Source organism: Hydractinia symbiolongicarpus, chromosome 7 (assembly GCF_029227915.1).
Source record: "Hydractinia symbiolongicarpus strain clone_291-10 chromosome 7, HSymV2.1, whole genome shotgun sequence".
Lineage (NCBI taxonomy): Eukaryota > Metazoa > Cnidaria > Hydrozoa > Anthoathecata > Hydractiniidae > Hydractinia > Hydractinia symbiolongicarpus.
Window position 1 is genome coordinate 8,860,413 of NC_079881.1, and position 20,202 is coordinate 8,880,614.

Genomic DNA, 20,202 nt, shown 5'->3' on the forward strand with positions numbered 1-20,202 from the left:
AACGAGGTGGTGACGTCAATGATTTTTCCCCGCGTGGGTAACTAGGGACCACCTAGGACCAATTTGGGTAATTCTCCTAAATATGGGTCCCCAAATCCGTTTTGGAGTGGAAGGATTGATGACGTCATCAAAAAACCTTTAAACCCCAATATTTCTTCAACTGTTTCTCAAAAGTACTTGATCCTATACATTTTCTTGATCATCGTTTCAAGGTCTATACGATGAAAGTAACAGGGATATAAATTTCTGAAAATTTTTCTTTGCCTTTTAACTGGCCATTGCTGACGTCAGCAAAATTTTTAAACCCTTTTATGTCCTTTGTCGTTCGTAGAAAATATATGATCCTATATATTATTTTGATCAGCGTTTCAACCTCTACACGTTACAGGCAACGAATAAACTAAATTTCGCCAATTTTTTTTGGATTTGCAATGCTGACGTCAGCAAACCAACTTTTTCAATGTCCTATTGCCTAAGTGGATTTTTCCACGGGTCTTTATCAACTAGTCTATATAATAATACGTCAGTTCCGTGTCTCTGTAACAGGCAAAGTGAATGTCCTCATTTTCCTTTGATCTAGCCGAAAAAGGCATGTCTAATATGTTAAATTTTCTGACGTTATGGCTCGAAGTCAATAACACTACTTTAACGTCAATATCTTATATTAAATTAATGAAGCCATTATAGTTCACCTAAAACTTTGAGGGCAAATTACTTGTAAACTAGGTGGTGACGTCAATGATTTTTCACCGCGTGGGTTACTAGGGACCACCTAGGACCAACTTGCGTAAGTTTCCCAAACCTGATTCCACGAATCCGTCCAACAGGTATACAAATTTCTAAACAAAAATTTTTGGTTTTAACGGGGCCATCCATTGCTGACGTCAGCAAAATTTTTAAACCCTTATATCTCATTAACTGCCCATCAAAAGCACATGATCATATACAATTTCTTGATCAGCGCTTTAAGCTCCCCACAATAGAGGCAACGTGAAAACAAGGTTCTATTTTTTTTGAGGATGGGTTGCTCACGTTATCAAGACTCAAATGACGCTTCTTTTTCATTTTTATCCTATTTTTATCCTCCACGGGCTTTATCGACTAGTCTATATAATAATACGCCAGTTCCGTGTGTCTGTAACAGGCAAAGTGGATGTGTTGCTTTTTCTAAAGAAACAGCCGCGGTAACATGTGACTTTTGCTAAACTTTTTTTTTATTCTGTCTTTTGTGTGCGATTTTAAATTGATTCAAAAATTTTTTTAAAAAAAAGTCACGGTTAATTTATTTTATTGTTCTCATAAAAACCTTTGTGTAATGATGTAAACTGTTTTACAAAAAAAAAGTCACGGGTAATTAATTTGTATTGTTCCCTCAAGCACGTGTCTATTGTTTTCTGTTATATGAAAAACATATTGGTTTTATTTATTCCCGCTTGAATGGAATTAACAACAAAACGTTTTGACGAAAAGAGCAATGAATTTATGGTTAATTTCGCTCACTATTTCGCTGTATTTTTATTCGGTATCTATAGTGGATTTTTCCACGGGACTTAATACAAGTATTGAATAAGGTGCAGTACTTTCATACAGAATGTTTTTTATAAAGAATCTTCTTTAATTAATCAAACTGACAATTTTAAATCTTTACAATAGATTTTTTTTGTTAAATTATTCCAAAGAAGAAAGTAAAATGGAAGTAACTTATCTACTTTTCCATTTGCGAAACTTTAAAAGTCTTTGCATTCAATAATGATGAACAAGAACATACAGTAAGCATTTTCTCTTCATACATTTGGGAATTCCTTATGAAGTTGTAATAACGCAAGATAATTCTACTGGCTTTGTGTAGTAGTCATGGCACAGTATTCGCAAAAATAGGAGAAGAAAATTATGGAACAAACTTACCGACAAGTTCTCGTTTAAAAAAAACAATAACTATACTCAGCGAGTTATTAACCAATCACGAAAAAAATATCAGTTTTTTGTACTGTAAAATTTAAAGTAAGTAAAAATTCGTTTCTCGGTAGAAAACAAAAATATAGCATATATTTCGTGAAGATTAGCCAATCACAGTGTGAGAAAAACTCTACCTAGAGCTAGATTTGGAATTATAAAAAACGTAAAACGTATGTGTATACAGCTTTAATGAATTGGTTACATTACATTGACTTCATCTTATTGTGTGCACATATACAAGCTGTATTTGGCTTACTTATTTATTTATTTTCATTCAATTTCATGAAGCGTGAAATGAACATAATTTATTATTCATAAAAAATTTTTATTATGAATTTAAAGATATAACCACATATATTTTCTTGCAATAAATTTGACGCTGTTGAACCTCGTAAACCGTAATTGAATTTGAACAAACTTCAGCCGAGTATCTCAAACTCGCTGCAAACATCGACCATTTTTGAAACAAGTGGCGAAGAATGACGGAATTAATTAACTCCATAACAAACATTTTCTCCATCAACTCATGCGTATGCTTGGTCCAATGAAACACTAATAAAATAATAATAATAATAATAATAATAATAATAATAATAATAATAATAATAATAATAATAATAATAATAATAATAATAATAATAATAATAATAATAATAATAATAATAATAATAATAATAATAATAATAATAATAATAATAATAATAATAATAATAATAATAATAATAATAATAATAATAATAATAATAATAATAATAATAATAATAATAATAATAATAATAATAATAATAATAATAATAATAATAATAATAATAATAATAATAATAATAATAATAATAATAATAATAATAATAATAATAATAATAATAATAATAATAATAATAATAATAATAATAATAATAATAATAATAATAATAATAATAATAATATTTGCGGAACCCGCGAAATGTAAAATAAAACTTTATTTGCGAAAATTTGATACTGCGAAAGTTAAAACTTGTCAAGTAGACAATTCTTTCGCAGTTTCGCGGAAAAACTTTCGCGAATTTCGGGGGTTTAAATATTTTGCACTAGAAAATTCTCGCATATGATAAATGCATATATTCAGAATTTCGTGTTCAGCCCGCTGGTCGTCGCTTACCCACGTGTTTTACACTGCACTAGTATGATAAACTATTATCGCACTTGTTTCCTAAAAAATCTTCTTTTTTTTTAGTGGATTATGTAAACCAGAACATAAAAGCTTAAAAAAATATATTCGGTAGTTTTCTTGGCACTGTGCGATAATTGAATATATATTCCCTAAATAAAATTTTAATATTTCTCTTTATACACAGATCAAATCTCTATTATAATAGCCGTATTCCGTCTGTCTGTCTCTGCGCGGACACCCCGCTGAGTTAGAAAATCATGCTGCGGAAACACGAATATCAAATGCGATATATTTTATTCACTTTGTTGCGACGGATATAATGGTCGGGCAACGACTAGTATAAAAAAGGATTTCTAAAAACCTTATCAAAATGTGGCCAATCTTTACGAAAACAACTTTTCTGCACTGTCCTTCGAAAGGGATGGATACCAAAGGTGGATAGGGAAACACAATGAAAGACAGCTCTAAACCTTTGCCCAAACCATATATGTCTCCATGTAAAGAAACACGAAAATTCGAACGCATAATACATTTCACTCATCATATATATATATATATATATATATTGCGAATTTTAATGGACGATAATATAAATATGATTAGACAAACAATATAATTATTTTTTTTCAAATTTTAGAAGCAGGGGCAAAGTTAACAAAAAAAGTAGCCAGCTATATATAAGCGATTTCAAAACTAGGATGCTATCTATAATTTCAATTAATTTCAATTGATGTCAAGTATGCTCTCACGCTTAAAAGTTGTACAGTTTGTGTATAAAGAACAAGTACTTTTGTTTTTGAAAAAAAATCACCTCACCTGAGTGTCAATGACATTAAGATTTCAAAGTTTGCACAAGTTTTGATATTCTCGCCCACAGGGCTTCTTTAAAATGGACCCTGTCCTTTCCTTATGTCACAGTCTTCTATTTTTTTTAAAATGCGCCCTTTCCGGTTTTGACGCCCTTTCTAATAATGCTTATGAAAAATTTACATCAACTTATTCTAATTTATGCTCCGCGCTTAAAAAAATATTTGGCACAAATGTTAATTGACATAAAATAATTAAAATGGCTGAAAAATTTTTAGTTTTAGTCACGTGATAAATTGCTGACGTCAGTAAAATTTCAAAAATTGCTTGTTTTTAATTTCTTAAGTCTATGATATGCAAATTGCACAATTTTATTTCTTCGGAGCCTAGAATATTGGCTTTTTAGTTATCATCTTATGTTGACTACGGAAATTTCAAACAGTTTCTATATAACACTTACCACATTTGTGTTTCAATGTTATTTAGGGCAAAGCTTATGTAGAAGGGTGCCTGTGGTGCTAAAGCTGTTAATTGAACCAAAAATGGAATGCCAAACCGATAAAAAGGATTTACCGCAAAATACGGCGTAAATTAAGCCCACATGGCGAAAAATAATATATGAGGGCGTAAAAAAGGCGTAAACACTACACAATAAAAATATAAGTCTAATATATTGATCACATATCGTAAAATGCACTTAATATTCTTTAAAAAATTAATGTTTTCTATTTTTGCATAAGGGATCTTAGAAATAGGGGCGTAGCAGGCCACCTGTTGAGTGCGCAATTTCAATTTTTTTTTTGCCAAATCACCCTTATATAGATAGAAACACAGCTACTAAAAATTTCAAGTTAAATAAGCCAGGAAAACATAAGTTACAAGTAAAAAAAGGCCCTTTTGCCCCCCCCCCCCAACCTGAATAGGGTTTAATGGGCGTTATAGGCTATTTTTACCCAAAAAGAAGACTTGTCGGTTTGAGCACACAATTCAATCTTATAAAGCGACCAAAATATGGTCATAAAATCTGTTGATGCAAGAAAAAGAACTTGTATAGGAATATAAAATAGACTTCATAAGATAAACAAAATAGACCATAGCACTTTTAATAAAATTAATTCTCATAGCAATATATTTTTATTACAAATAAATGAGAAACGAAAACTTCTGTTTATTTTATATTTTTGCATTGACCAATGTTTCCAGAAAATTCTGTCAATAGAGATGACCATAAAAAAAATCAATTTTAAATAGGCGCCAAAATATAAAACATAGCACTAAAGCTGCATTTAAATTTATGAAACGTACTTTTGAAAATAAGAATACCGTTAAAGACCAATTCAATAAGCAATTTACAGGAGTAGAAAAAGAGTCCAAGAATAAAAATGTTGAGAGATAAAAAAAGGAAGAACGTACAGTGATTGTGCGAACTTGAGCGAAAAATTAACAACCCACACAAAAAGTTTTAACTTATACAAAAGAAAGTTTCGCAGTAGCAAATTCTTCTATCCATCTGTCAACACGAAATCAGTTTTCAACATCATATAGAAGATCAAAAACGTGAATTGGATTAGTTACTTATGCTTTAATACTAATCCAAAAATTAAACGAATAAACTTCCAATATTTCTGTACTGTCTGACAATGTTGCCTATTTACACTAATTAATTCCGACTAAATTTAAAAAGTTTGAAAGGCTAAAACGCGAAAAGTTTAGCACTTTTTTGTTCTTCTATCTTTTCTTTTCTACCCTTCAGGTATATACCGCTGTAAGCCAAATACAGCTTGTAAGCCAAATACAGCTTGTATATGTGCACACAATAAGATGAAGTCAATGTAATGTAACCAATTCATTAAAGCTGTATACACATACGTTTTACGTTTTTTATAATTCCAAATCTAGCTAAATATAAATAAATAAATATAAATAAATAGATATAAATAAATAAATATAAATAAATAAATATAAATAAATATAAATAAATATAAATAAATTAATATAAATTAATATAAATTAATATAAATTAATATAAATTAATATAAATAAATAAATAAATAAATAAATAAATAAATAAATAAATAAATAAATAAATAAATAAATAAATAAATAAATAAATAAATAAATAAATAAATAAATAAATAAATAAATAAATAAATAAATATAAATAAATACAAATTGTTTGAAGTTTTTAATTTCTTCTTCGCTTGTAGTGAAAAATCGTTTCATATCGCGTTAATCATAATGAGGACCGCGGATGTATAATAAGCACAGTTAAACAATCGAATTAAACACAAAACACCTTTAACGTGCTATAGATATAACCTCACTAAATCTAATCTTATAAGATATAAGCAAGACAAGTTTTTTATTTTTTATTCTCCTTTTTATTGAATAAAAGCGTTACGTTAAATTTCTTAATTTTGTTTCTATGATACTTTAATACTTATCTATTCGGCACCTGCATGTTAAATTTTAGAGGCCCCATACCTTACAGAGGCTTCGATAATGGCCATTACTCAAACTACCCCTAAAAATCTCTATGAAATCCTTGTAATATCTGCTGTTAATATATTATCCTTAGAACTTGAAACTTGTGACAAAACGTTTTTTGATCAAGCAAAATCATTTTGCATAATTCGGACACGTGACTAATCCGATTTTCCGATGTTGTCGGATTTTACCCGAAAATCGGAAAAAACTGGTTTTTGGTAATTGTTTATGCGAGATATGTTAAAGATATGTTAAATAACTTTTATTAACGTTTCAGAAACTTTTTTTTATAAAAAATTAAAAATTAGCTCTAAAACAAAAGTAATTAAAGTTTAAGCAGAAAGTCGCATTTTTAACAAATTTCAAGCTTCTGATGACGTGACAGAAAATCAAGCAAAAATTTTTTGCCGCCATTTTGTTCTTCTTATTATAAGTGTACCAAGTTTGATTCAATTTGAACAACCTTATCAAAAGTTATTGTAGGGGGAGGGTGGAATCCCCCCCTCCCCCCCCCCCCTCCTCCCCGATTATAGTATGTTCGAAAAAGCCCGGACCGAAAAGGGTGAGGCAAAACACGCCTGGCGTAACACTTTATTTATGAAGCAAGTATAGTGTCATTCCTTTAAGTTTAAGAGCCGGTAACGTAGAGAAACTCCTTATAATTTCTCATAAGGGTTTTGCTAGATTTTATTTTATTTGAGCGTTGCATGCATTAAAAATTGTTTACCAGAGTTTCGTTAATATGAGAAGTTAGGTAAATATAGCGACGTTTTAGGAAAATTGTAAAGGCACCTGAGAGCTCAAATCTCTCGCATTCCCTGTCATTATCCCTCCAACGGGTAAACCAGCTGACTGCGCAAAATGTAATGTAAGTGATATCAGCAATGTCTTGGATATACTCAAATTTTTATAAGTTATGCAATGAAATTATAGACAGACTTATTAGCTACTAAATCAATATTCATTGACTTCAGGATGCTAATTTTCTCATGTTGAAATAATTTTTGGTTCTAACACATGCCTGTCTAATTTTTTTAACGTCTTCACCCCGCAGAGAATGTAGTTAATATGCATGACAGCACATGCAATCATTGCAAAAGCAATATACAATTATCTATATTATATATATCCTGAAAATAATAAACAGGGTCTTTCGATATTTGCAAGGGTAGCCGTGTAAAATATGCACATCTATTTATATATTTATACGTTAACAGAACAGCGATGGTAAATGCCTAGTTCAACGCCAAGACGAGTTTTACGTTTCTACTTTCGCGTTTATGCTCGTTTGTACTTCAAATTGTCTCGAAGTAATAACAAAAATTGCAATGAAATACGAAGGAATTAATAAATTAAAGCTTTACTTACCCAAAACATTTTTTAATTTTCATAACGTGTTACATTTCCTTCTTCGCGCGTACGATGAAGTTCATAAGTTCACATTTAATAGGGATGCTATATCCATGACAAAACAATTTTTTTAGAATTACAAAGGTAATTTAGAAAGGCTAATTTCTGTGGCGAGAAAGAGGCGTAACGTCCGTGCAGACACACTGCGAAGGAGGAGTGTCACTGGATTCCGGCTTTCTTTTGCAGACTTACTTACTAAAATGAATAAATAAATAAATAAATTTTAAATTTTTCAGTTAGTCATAAATTTACATATTTGTTTTTCACCAAAACCATTACAGTGTCCTTGGAGATTTTTTCTTCAGAAATCCATTGACCTTTAATATGTATCAGGATCATGCTGAGTTGATCCAGTGGTTGCCAGTTACCACGCAGGAGATCACATTAATTAATTTAATCGCTGTACAAGTTATTTGCCGTTAAAGTTATAATTGCATTGTAATAAATCAAGCTATTAACGTTAACATAACGTTATTAAAGTCTTGACGTTTAATTTTGTGTATCAAAGGTCTGTAAAGAAACAACGCTTGAATAAAAACTTTTTGACTGTTTTTATTCAAAACTGTTTTTAAAAAGTTTTTAAAACACAGAACTGTTGAAAATAATTGTTTAAGTTGTTAGAAAAACGCTCTAAAAATACTGCTACAGCTACAGCGGCCTGATGAATAAGCATAAGAACGATGCCAAAAAACATGGTGTATAAATAATCAATAAAATAATAGGTAAAAAAAATAAACAAAGAAAAACTTCAAAAAATTGAATGTTGATGGAAATGAAATTGAGATTGAGAAAAACTGATACCTGACCAGCTTAACGTTTTTTTTTTGTTTTTTTTGGCTTAAATCTGGCATCCCAAATCGAATCTAGCAAAATAATGATAACTGCGCGAAGAAGAATTATTTCAAGTAATTGACTCACTGCAATCGAATTAAAGTCCAGGTTTTGATGACGCAAATATTAATGTTATCAAGCCATCAAAGAAGGTCTGAAAAATACATTACTTTAAATATTCAAACTTTCTATACAGCAGGGATATTTTCCTAAAACACTTGAATGAAACTGATGAAATGACTAATGTATTTCATTACAGACCAATCTTAGATCTTTAATGATTCTCAAAAATACTTGAACTTTATTTTTATTTCACTGCAAAAAATAATTCTATACGAAAATCAGGCTTTCGACACTGTAGATCATAACATTCCACTAAAAAACACAATCATTGGACTGTCTGAAACAATGCATTTCTTGTGATGGAGGAAAAACAAATTACAAAACAATTTTTCGTAGAATTCCTCAAGGCTCAGTATTAGGACCACTTTTATTCCTCATATATGTAAATGATATAAACAACCCTTCAAAAATCTTGCATTCAATTTTATTCGCAGATCATACCAATCTGGTTTATACACATAAAAAAACACACTATTCCATACAGCAAATATTGAACTATTCAAAGTGGCGATGGTTTAAAGCAAACAAACTGTTCTTTAATATTTCTAAAGCAAGGGGATTAACTATTGAAACTTTTTAAAACATACCATCAGACTTTTTTTAAATGTTAACAGATGCACCCACTCCTAAGTTATTCTTAATAAAAACTTACTTGAAGAGAACACATAAATGTCGTAGAAGCAAAAGCCGCAAACAATATAGGCATCCTTTTTTTAAGCAGAATTTGTACCAGTTCTAAAACTTATTCAAAAAACATGTATTTTTCTTTCATACACTGCTATTTGAATTACGCAAACGTGCAGCACCAACTTTACAAAATTGCAAAATAAACGAAAACATGCCATCAAACGTATTATAAATGTTGGCACGTGCACTCCCTCCTAAGTTATTTTTGCAAAAACTGAATATAGTGAATCAGACTCTTATTTTTATCTCTAAAATTGAAACCTTATGATACTAGGATTAAAACAATGTTTTGGAAGATACAACATAAGTGTCCTTCCTGATTTTCACGTAACAGCTTTTTTATCCCAGAATTAATTATACAATTCCAAGTTGTCCATTACTAGTAGAGGACCTAAACTATGGAGCAAATTCCTTGACAGTGACGTGAAAACTTATTTCAACACTTAACTAATTCAAACAGTTAAATGGCACGACATCCGTACCTTCTTCCTAACCTTTCATAAAAGGTTTAAGGGCTTGGTGATAAAACTACCACAGTCTTCTTTTTGTTCCTGTCAATCTTAACTAGTCTAGCTGCATCTGACGCTATGCAATCACATATTTCTAGATTCTACACTATAACAGTTATAGTTTTGATACTAAAAAAATACACTGTTTGCGACGTTTCAGGTGCTCACACACCCATTTTTCAAGACATTAATAATGTACAAATGTTGTCTTAGTATACACAAAGTTTAACAGTAAGCATAGTTACAGATTAAATAACTGATTGCATAAATACTATGGAGCTGATTTGAACTATCCCGTATTATGAACAAACTCTTTTTAATTTCTAACATATACCGGTTGTCCCCCCTTAGACAGGATACTGAAATTTCCAAGGCATGATGTGATTTGACAGGCTTTAAGATGATCTTTAATACCAGTACAATTCGATAGTATTGATTTCTTACCTGTTAAGAGAGGCACTCATTGGTGCTTGCTTGTATACACGTTTTGACATTGTGAAAAACACAAAAATTAATCTTGTAAAGGAATTTCCACAACACTTCTTCTTACTGCTTACAACCAAAAGTACTGTTAAGCATACCAAACAAGATTTTGCCATGCAAATTGCTTATATGTCACATATCACCAAATCTCAAGAGAACAAATTTCATGTTACAGATATCACAACGAAGAATAGGGTATTTTACATTGTAAAGTTGGGACCACTGAATGACACTTTGTAGTGAATATTAAAACATATGTTATGAAATGAAAATATAAATCGTATATTAAGATGAAAAACGTGCATATATAATAAACCTTATTCATTCATTTCTACCTCTTTTGTTTATTAATGAAGAATAACTCAAAATTGTTGCATTGGTAAAATAGGCTTCAGAAAGACAACTGCATGCCATATTTTTAGGTCCCGTGCCTTTCACAGGCTTTGCTATTGGTTATTACTCGAAACTGCCCCTAAAAATCTCTATGAAACCCTTATAATGGGAAAACATAATAACTGTTGTTTGGATTATCCTTAGAGGTTGAAACTTACAACACAGCTTTGTTTCATCAAGAAGAATCTTTTTCCATGTTTTTGACACGCGATTAATTCGAGTTATATTCTTTCGGATTTTACCCGGAAATCGGAAAAAAAGGGATTTTCGGTCAATTTTTATGAGATCTATGTAAAAACCGGAAAATATGCTAAATTTAGCTTTCAGAAACTTTAAACAGAATTTAAAACTTCGCCCCTAGAACTAAAGTTATTGAATTTTAAGATGGTCCCATTTTGAACAAACTTCAAACTTTCGATGACATCACAGAAAATGTGCTGACACAAGGAAAAATTTATTGCTGCTTTTTTTTCCTTTTGTGACGTACCATAATTGTGTCAAGTTTGATTTAATTTGAACAAGCCCCCTGGTCATAGTATGCTCTAAAAACCCCGGACTGAATAGGGTTAAGGCTTGTTTAGGTGTGTAGGATGGTTTAAGCGGGCTAATGTTTTTCACGGGGTGGCGAGGTTTGGCGGATACACTACATTGTGCTTTTTTTTTTTTTTTTTGGGGGGGGGGGGGGGGGTTTGTAGAGTGCTCTCAAGTTATTCTTCACAAAATCTAACTCATAAAACTGCTGATAAATACATTTTCGTTGCCAGTTATATATAAGATGTTGAATAAATAAACTTTGGTAAATCTAAAGTGTAGAAAAAAACACTTAAACACTTAAACACTTAAAGGACACTTAAATTAATGTGAATAAATGAATTATGCCGGATCTAGTTGGTCTCACTATTGCAAAACAGATAAACGGAAACGCTTTTATTTATTCATTTACTATTTTCCGAATATCGAAGAACTCTGACCAATGTGAGTTTTGCGTTTTGACCGACTGGTAGCCTTATGGTAGAGGGTTCGCTTTCAAGGCGGGAATTCTTGGGTTCAAACCCTGGTAAAGTCATGCAAGAGACAATAAAAGAATGAATCTACTTCTTCAGATTAGCGCTCATCATGAGAGTCAGATTGATATCTTAGGCGGTTGCCTAGCTGGCGATTGCTGTGCTTGGACGCCTTCCGCAGCTCAAATGGGAGCTTTAAATGCATTAGGACTTCGCGGAACCCTCGTAAATAGCAGTACCAAAAGGAGCTGAAGAGTCTATCCTGGGTAAATAATTTTAATAATAACATAAAGACGCATACATTAGATATACATATTTATAATGTTTATGAGTTCTTTTTAATGTGTGTGAACTTCTATGCGCTTATTTGTTCCCAATTTTTTTATTAAAGATTCGACTTATGTTTGACCGAATTCTTGAGAGTCTAAAATAGTACACAAAGGGATCCAACAATGGATTTAATAAATAAATACAGTGTGCCATTTGGTCTGCGTATGTTGCCACAAACGTTGTCCTTTTAATAATATTACGATACACTACGCAACAGCTGATTGGCAGGAAGCATAAAATAAACGTCACCAGGATTTTCACTCCAGTTTTAGCAGATTTTTTCTTCGCATTTAAAATGTCAATTTGTGTCGCGCTTGTTATTTTCTTGCACATCCTTCTGATTTCTAAATAGATCTTTATGTGCAGAAACGAAATTATGAGACACAAGATAACTGCAAAAACTCCTGCCGCAGTTTCGTATAGTCGCCAGTATCTTATTGATGTCACGCTGCAGGTAATAATCAAAACTATTGTCATCATCCAAATTCCAATTACGAAAAGAAAAGTCCGTCTGTTTGTAATATACTTGTCGTAAAAAAATGGATGAATGATAAATAGATGGAGATCAAAGGTAATGCCAACAATCGCAAAAAATGACATTTCAGCCAAAATATGTCCAATTGCATTAAGAACCTTTGAAAAAAAGCAGTTTTTTCGTGATTGGTGTATGGCAATAATCCATGCTATGGACCATGTTGGGGTGTATACAAGACCAGATAACAAATCACTAACGGACAGCAGAATGTACATAATGTCACTGGGGTAGTAATTACGTGTGAACCTAATCACAGATGTTATATATACTGAGTTAAATAGTATAGTCAACAAGCTGATTGCCATGGCATACGCGACTGTAAGCGAATGAAAATATAAATTAATTTTAACTCCTGCTAAGTATGAACTGCAAGTCATGTCGGTAGTTGAAGTAGTATTATCGGCATGCAAATCCATCGATTAAAACGATATTTTTTTATTAACGTTCTGCAGTTCTTGTTTTTGTTTTTTACTAATTTAAAAAACGATAGACGGTGCAAAATATTTAAGGAAATAATTATGTTGCAGCTGGTTGCAAAAACAATAAAATACTTTGGTTGTATAAATAAAAATGAATCCCGCGAACAATTCCTTTACATTATTTGTTATAATAAATATTTGATCAGAAAAACTTTTTTTATCTCTGCATGTCTGCTGCGGGGATGTGTTATAATACGCTGCACGATTATTATTTTTTCTTATCATCTTTTTATCTCAACAGAGACTTTTCTTCATACTTTTGATTGCCCGCTTAAATGAAATTACTTTAAGGGCAGAAACTTTGGCGGACATTAACTTTCGTGTGTCGAAAAAACGATATATTTGAAACATATAATATATAATATATTAAAAACTTTCGCGTTTAACAATTTTTGAAACAAATTTCGCGGAAAAACTTTCGCGAATTCAAAATAAGGTTCATATTCGCGTGAAAAAACTTTCGCGAATAGGCAAAATCCAAGAAAAAAATAATTTATTCGTTAAATCACCTCTAAGGTCTTTACCGTAATCAAAAAAGTATAAAATATACAAGTAAAATATATAAGTAAATTTAATTATCACCCTCTTCCTATTCTGAGTCAGTATCGTCGTCACTTTCTTGTATCTTGCTTCCACATCACACTTCAAATTTCACAACTGTGACATCACAAATTGCTAAGAGATGGCTATCATCAGATTGCTCAACATCATTACTCAGCATCGGATGTATATATGAAAGGATCAATCGATGGCATTTTGCTTGAACCGAACGGAACCAACAGAAGACATAGCGGTTGGAAATCTGTTCAATTTCGTCATGACGTTGCCGCCTACAGTCGTTACACCGCAAGCCCACGGCGAAATAAAGAAAAAGACTGCATCCACAAGCACTACTGTTTAAAATAATCGTGACATCCGAAAAATGCTCGCATCTCCAAAGAAGAAAAAAACACCAAGTGTTATTGTAGTTGTCGACGATTAAAGTAGAAATAAATCATTACTTTTGAAAATTGCCCCGTTTTTATGATTTTTTTATATGGTAAAAAAACTTTCGCTTTCGCTTTCGTTTTGATGATTCAGAATTTCCAAAGGCATAACCGTCGCGAAAAGTGTGAAAAACGCAAAAGTTAATGCCCGCGAAAGTTTCTTTCCTAAAGTATTTCATTGGATAAAAGTGCGCCGCTCATATTTACTATACAAATTTCACGGCCGTTTATTGCTCGCCTTTTGGCTGTTTTAACACCTTTTAGCTGTTTTATATCTACAGAATTTAGAACGCATTTCTTGAATTTCTTTTTAATTATTATTTAGATTTTTATTACTTATGGCTAAAAATACATTTCTGCACAGGACATAGGACTAGTTTCAAACAAAACTTTGAAATGGTTTTACAAATTACTTATTTATTATCTGACTATACTAATATTTTTTACTTCCATATTAACATTAAGGATACGGTAACCCCCTTCAGGGTCATTTTTTTTTAAAAAAATATTATTTTAAATTTTGATTTTTTGGCATAATTTCCTGCTATTTTTTAAAAAAGAATTAAATACTTGAAGAGAGTTATGCAGAACGAAGAAAATATTGTATCTCTACATATAACATAGGAAACATTTACACTTTAGTAATCTATACAAATATATTATATTTATCATCTATACCTTTTTAATTTATTTCTTTATTTTATTCGTTTTTATCCTGTTATGTTATCCTGTTGTCTGTTTAACAATAACTAGACCCAAAGTTCTGCGAAAATACTTTACCTTTAATTTCAAATAAAGTATTCATGAGTTATTAATTATCCATAACGTTTCAGTGGGTGTAACCATGATTCTTGCAGGTAAAAGCAAAGGTCTTTGATTTGCTTTTTCTGAAATAAAATTTTTAGTCCTAACTCCATCTTGTCGAAATTGTACAAAAACAAGTTTATTGCGACAATTATATCTTTGGCTACAAAACTTTGCTTTTTCTAACGAAAAAAAGTGAGGAAATATCAAGTTATTGTAACACAAAATATGGTATAATTTTGGAACCAGGTGTTGTTTTGAGTAAAAAAAAACAAAATTTTTTAGAGCTGAATAAGAGCTTCGGAATGATGTTTTTTTCAACGAACAAAAATTTTACTCAGGGGTGTGTTCGACAAAATGAACTGGAAGGGTGAATTTTTGTATATAATTTTTTTTCCTACTTTTTGGATTTTTTTATATTTTTTTATTTTATCATCATTCTAGAGATAATTTACTCGGCTTTCAGAATATATATATTTGCTAGGGTTAATATAGCGAGCAGAGGAGATATTTTAAATATACTGAGTATGTGTCTCAGGGGGTTACCGTATCCTTAACGACGAAAACAGCTAACCAAGAACTTTGCACACATAAACGAACGGTTTAAAGCAATTTACTCTCACTTAATATAATTAAAACTAAATATGTATTATTTTATAACCTTTACAAAACTGATGATATTCCACTCAAGCTTACGCTTAGCTTATTTATTTTAAGCCTTTGCTTAAAATAAATAAGCTAAGCATAAAGAGAAAAGAAGCAATAGAATTCCTGGGGGTAATTTTAGATAAACCATTTACATGGGATAAACAGATACATGCCCTTGGAGAAAAAGTCTCTAACAACTTAGAAATATTACATAAGGCCATATAATATAAGGCCAAGCAATATTCAATTTTTATTGCTTAAGAAAACTTTTTTTAACACAGCTACGTAACCTATTCGAGCCGGGGGTGTGAAAGGTTTAACCTCGCCCCTCAATGTTTTGTAATAACTTCTGAAGCATTCCGTTTTAGAGGAGTTAAAAACTTAAGTTACGTTCAGGATTCTGAAATTCTGGTATGTTGTATTTGATTCTCCACGAAAATTAAATGAAGAAATGAACGTGTTAGAAAAATGTAAACATGTTACGAGGAACATTATCACTTGGAAATTATGCATATTCACGGGGTATTATGCGTAGTTATTGTCAGGGTTATTGTTATTAGGCGTAATAACTAGCTAATGTGCATAATTGCGGAATTTATCATATTTTTTAACAAATCCCTCAATCTTGATTGCAGGCAAACCATATTGAAGTTACAGACGAGCTTTAATAGCTACAAACTGAAATAAACGCGTCCATAGTATTAAAGCAGAATAAATTTAATTTCGCTCGATTGATTTTCGCTCTCTTTTTCGCGTCGCAATTTGTGCAAAGCAGCAATGCACAAATTAAAAGAAATAATTCCCACTAAATTAGTATAACCAGCGAGAGAAGACTGTGAAAGCTTCATCGGTAAGGCCTAATAAGTTTTTTCTGCCTTATAAGCTGTGATGTATTTCGTTTCACATTTAGAAAATGTAAAATACACCACAGCAAGATATTGTTGTCGTCTGCAAGAAAAACTATGCACCTAACTATCTAGCCAATTAACTTATCTTTAATATTCATTCTATATGAGAGTTATGATATTCCGTTTATCACAATGCTTAAAGTGATACTCGATTTTTTTGTTAAAAGATCGACTTATTATTCCCACTTGTTTATGTTGCCGAACTAATCATTTTCGGCGAATATTTCGTCCCACTATAACAGCAGCTAGCGTATCAACCACCATTTTTCATTTCATCTTTACTGAAACATTCAGTGATTCTTTATTGTGCTTATTTTTTTCTTCTTTTTATTATTGCAGCTGTTGATTCAATTTTTAATTTCATTTCATTTCATATAACTCATATAAATTAAAAAGCGAATGTAGTTCCTCTTTTAAAATGTAAAAAAGTATGCTTGAAATGTAATGTAAATATAAAAGAAATTTTCGCAGTCATATGTAAAAGACATTATGATTTGTATATTCTACCATATTATCTCCTTATTGAACTATACAGTAACGTAAAAACCTAATAAGCAATTGGAATGTCACGTGTTAAAATTTATCTGTACACGTAGAGTAAACTGGAAAAGATTTGTAGCTGTAACTATTATCTGTTTTTCCCTTATTTAATACAAAAAGCATTTCGGAATCAACCACAGAAATGCACGAGAGGAGTATTTCATCGCAAAAAAATCGGAGATAACAAAGTGGGATTACAATTGGGACAGGTTTAAGATTATAAAATGCGACAAAATGGGTTACAAATTGCGATGGGAATACTACAAAATTGGATTACAAAGTGCGTCAGGATTACAAAGTGCGACAAAATTGGATTACAAAGTACGATAGGATTACAAAATGCGACAAAATTGGATTACAAAGTGCGATAGGATTACAAAATGCGACAAAATTGGATTACAAAGTGCGATAGGATTACAAAATGCGACAAAATTGGATTACAAAGCGCGATAGGATTACAAAATGCGACAAAATTGGATTACAAAGTGCGATAGGATTACAAAATGCGACAAAATTGGATTACAAAGTGCGATAGGATTACAAAATGCGACAAAATTGGATTACAAAGTGCGATAGGATTACAAAATGCGACAAAATTGGATTACAAAGTGCGTCAGGATTACAAAATGCGACAAAATTGGATTACAAAGTGCGATAGGATTACAAAATGCGACAAAATTGGATTACAGGGTGCGAATGGATTACAAAGTACGACAAAATTGGATGACAAAGTGCGATAGGATTACATGAAGTGATACACTATAACATGAACTATTCGTAGGAGATATAACAAGCCTTATTAAAGGCATATATGCATGGTCAACAACCAAAAAAATGCAAAAAGACTACTGCAAGGAAAGAACGTGTTTGGAGAGGAAACATTTTTGGAAATTTGCACAAGTTTATTTCAGTCAAATGCAAAAATTTTGCAGTAAACCTGAAACGCACAACATTCTTCCGAAAAAACTTTCTTCCACAAAAACTTTCTTCCACAAAAACTTTCTTCCACAAAAACTTTCTTCCACAAAAACTTTCTTCCACAAAACATTCTTCCACAAAAACATTCTTTCGAAAAAACCTTCTTCCACAAAAACTTTTTTCCAAAAAAACTTTCTTCCACAAAAACTTTCTTCCACAAAACATTCTTCCACAAAAACATTCTTTCGAAAAAACTTTCTTCCACAAGAACTTTCTTCCACAAAAACTTTCTTCCACAAAAACATTCTTCCACAAAAACGTTCTTTCGAAAAAACTTTCTTCCACAAAAACTTTCTTCCAAAAAGACTTTCTTCCACAAAAAACTTTCTTCCACAAAAAACTTTTTTCCACAAAACCTTTCTTCCACAAAAGACTTTCTTCCAAAAAAACTTTTTTTTCACAAAAAACTTTCTTCCACAAAAACTTTCTTCCACAAAGATTTTTATCCAATAAAAACTTCATTCCAAAAAAAACTTTCTTCCACAAAAAACTTTCTTTCAAAAAAACTTTCTTCCACAAAAACTTTCTTCCACAAAGATTTTTATCCAATAAAAACTTCATTCCAAAAAAAACTTTCTTCCACAAAAAACTTTCTTTCAAAAAAACTTTCTTCCACAAAAAACTTTCTTCCACAAAAACTTTTTTTCACAAAAAACTTTCTTCCACAAAAACTTTCTTCCACAAAAATTTTTATCCAATAAAAACTTCATTCCAAAAAAAACTTTCTTCCACAAAAACTTTCTTCCACAAAAATTTTTATCCAATAAAAACTTTATTCCAATAAAAACTTTCTTCCACAAAAGACTTTATTGCACAAACATTTTTTTCAATTATGAAAGTAATGCTTTAAACTCCATCACATTGATTAATCACATTTGTTGTTTTTATATTAGAATCGTGCATGTTGGACTTGTCAAAGTTCGCTTGACAATGTTTACAGTGGACTCAGCTGAGGTCAGAATGACCATTTTTCGGAGTTTCTGCGTCCTTCGTGGGCCACGACATGAATTATTTCGTTGTAGGGCCGCGTTAAAGAATGCTTTCAACGAATTTCACACGCCTGCCAGGTGTAGAGTAGTAACCATTTCACGCTTTTGTCTGTATCTAAAAAACTTCTTTTCATTAATTTAATTTTTCCGTCATTGCAGATAATTATGGCGATCCCAAAGTATGTCCTAAATATGCGGTCTTGATTTGCGTAAAAGTATCTCTTGTTTATATTGTAAGAAATCGTAAAACGTACGCGCTGTGAATTAAAAGTAACAACTTTGCCAATTTAGCTAGACAAATTCAGGTTGATTTTTACGCAATTTTAATTGTTGGAGGGCGTTAAAGGGTGTTGCTTTTCAAATCCCCAGTTGTTCTTGATCAATCTATTGTTAGTAGGTAAGACAAGTCGTTGATAAATAAGACACGTAATGTTATTTAACCGTTTTCACGCTTATTTAGTCTGTATGAATTTTGATAAATTCTTAAGAAAGCTTGATTTAAAATTGACGCAATGGGCTTATTGATGACAAAGTTATGTAGCATTGTAGTGGCATAAATGCATTGCTAGAAATTGACGAATCTAATTTTCTGCAGAAACCTTACTAAAGAGTGTTGCGGTGTTCATCCAAAACAGATTGTAATTTACGAAATGATTTACAGACAAACCTTTTTGATATTGTATGAAAACTCGGTGAGCTGTCTCAACTTGCTAACATCAATGTCGTATAGAAAGAAACAATTAGCAAATCTTTTAAATTGCCATATAAAGAAATAGGTTTTTGGTAGGGCCCAGAGTACACTTTTATCACTTTGCCGTATTAGTAAACATTACTCAGTTTTAAAAGGGTTCGCTTACATTAGACTTTAGTGAAATTCAGATTTAGTCAAAAGTTTACATTGCTTACACAATGTTTCCCTACAGTATGCATTCCATATCAGGGGTGACTTGAAGAGAGCGGAGTCTTTTGTGTTGGGAACTTTCAAGTATACTCACTAATTAGAAACCGTAGTGTGTTTCGTGCGTTCAATTTGCAAAAATCCACCCAAGTGAGTTTTACTTCACTCAGTGATTAAGCTTATGTAAACAGTCCTCAGAGGCAAAAAATCCTGACCTGTCCTAATCAATTTGTTTATCACATACGCGCGTTTTTCATGCTGGTTATT

At 31.4% G+C, this 20,202-nt stretch overlaps 1 protein-coding gene across 1 annotated transcript; it reads right to left on the reverse strand.

The window, feature by feature from the left end:
- Positions 1–12,203: 12,203 nt before the first annotated feature.
- On the reverse strand, positions 12,204–13,121 carry LOC130648472 (adrenocorticotropic hormone receptor-like). The gene has a single exon (XM_057454523.1). It carries the CDS (start codon positions 13,119–13,121, stop codon positions 12,204–12,206), a length of 918 nt encoding a protein of 305 aa, XP_057310506.1.
- Positions 13,122–20,202: the final 7,081 nt, after the last annotated feature.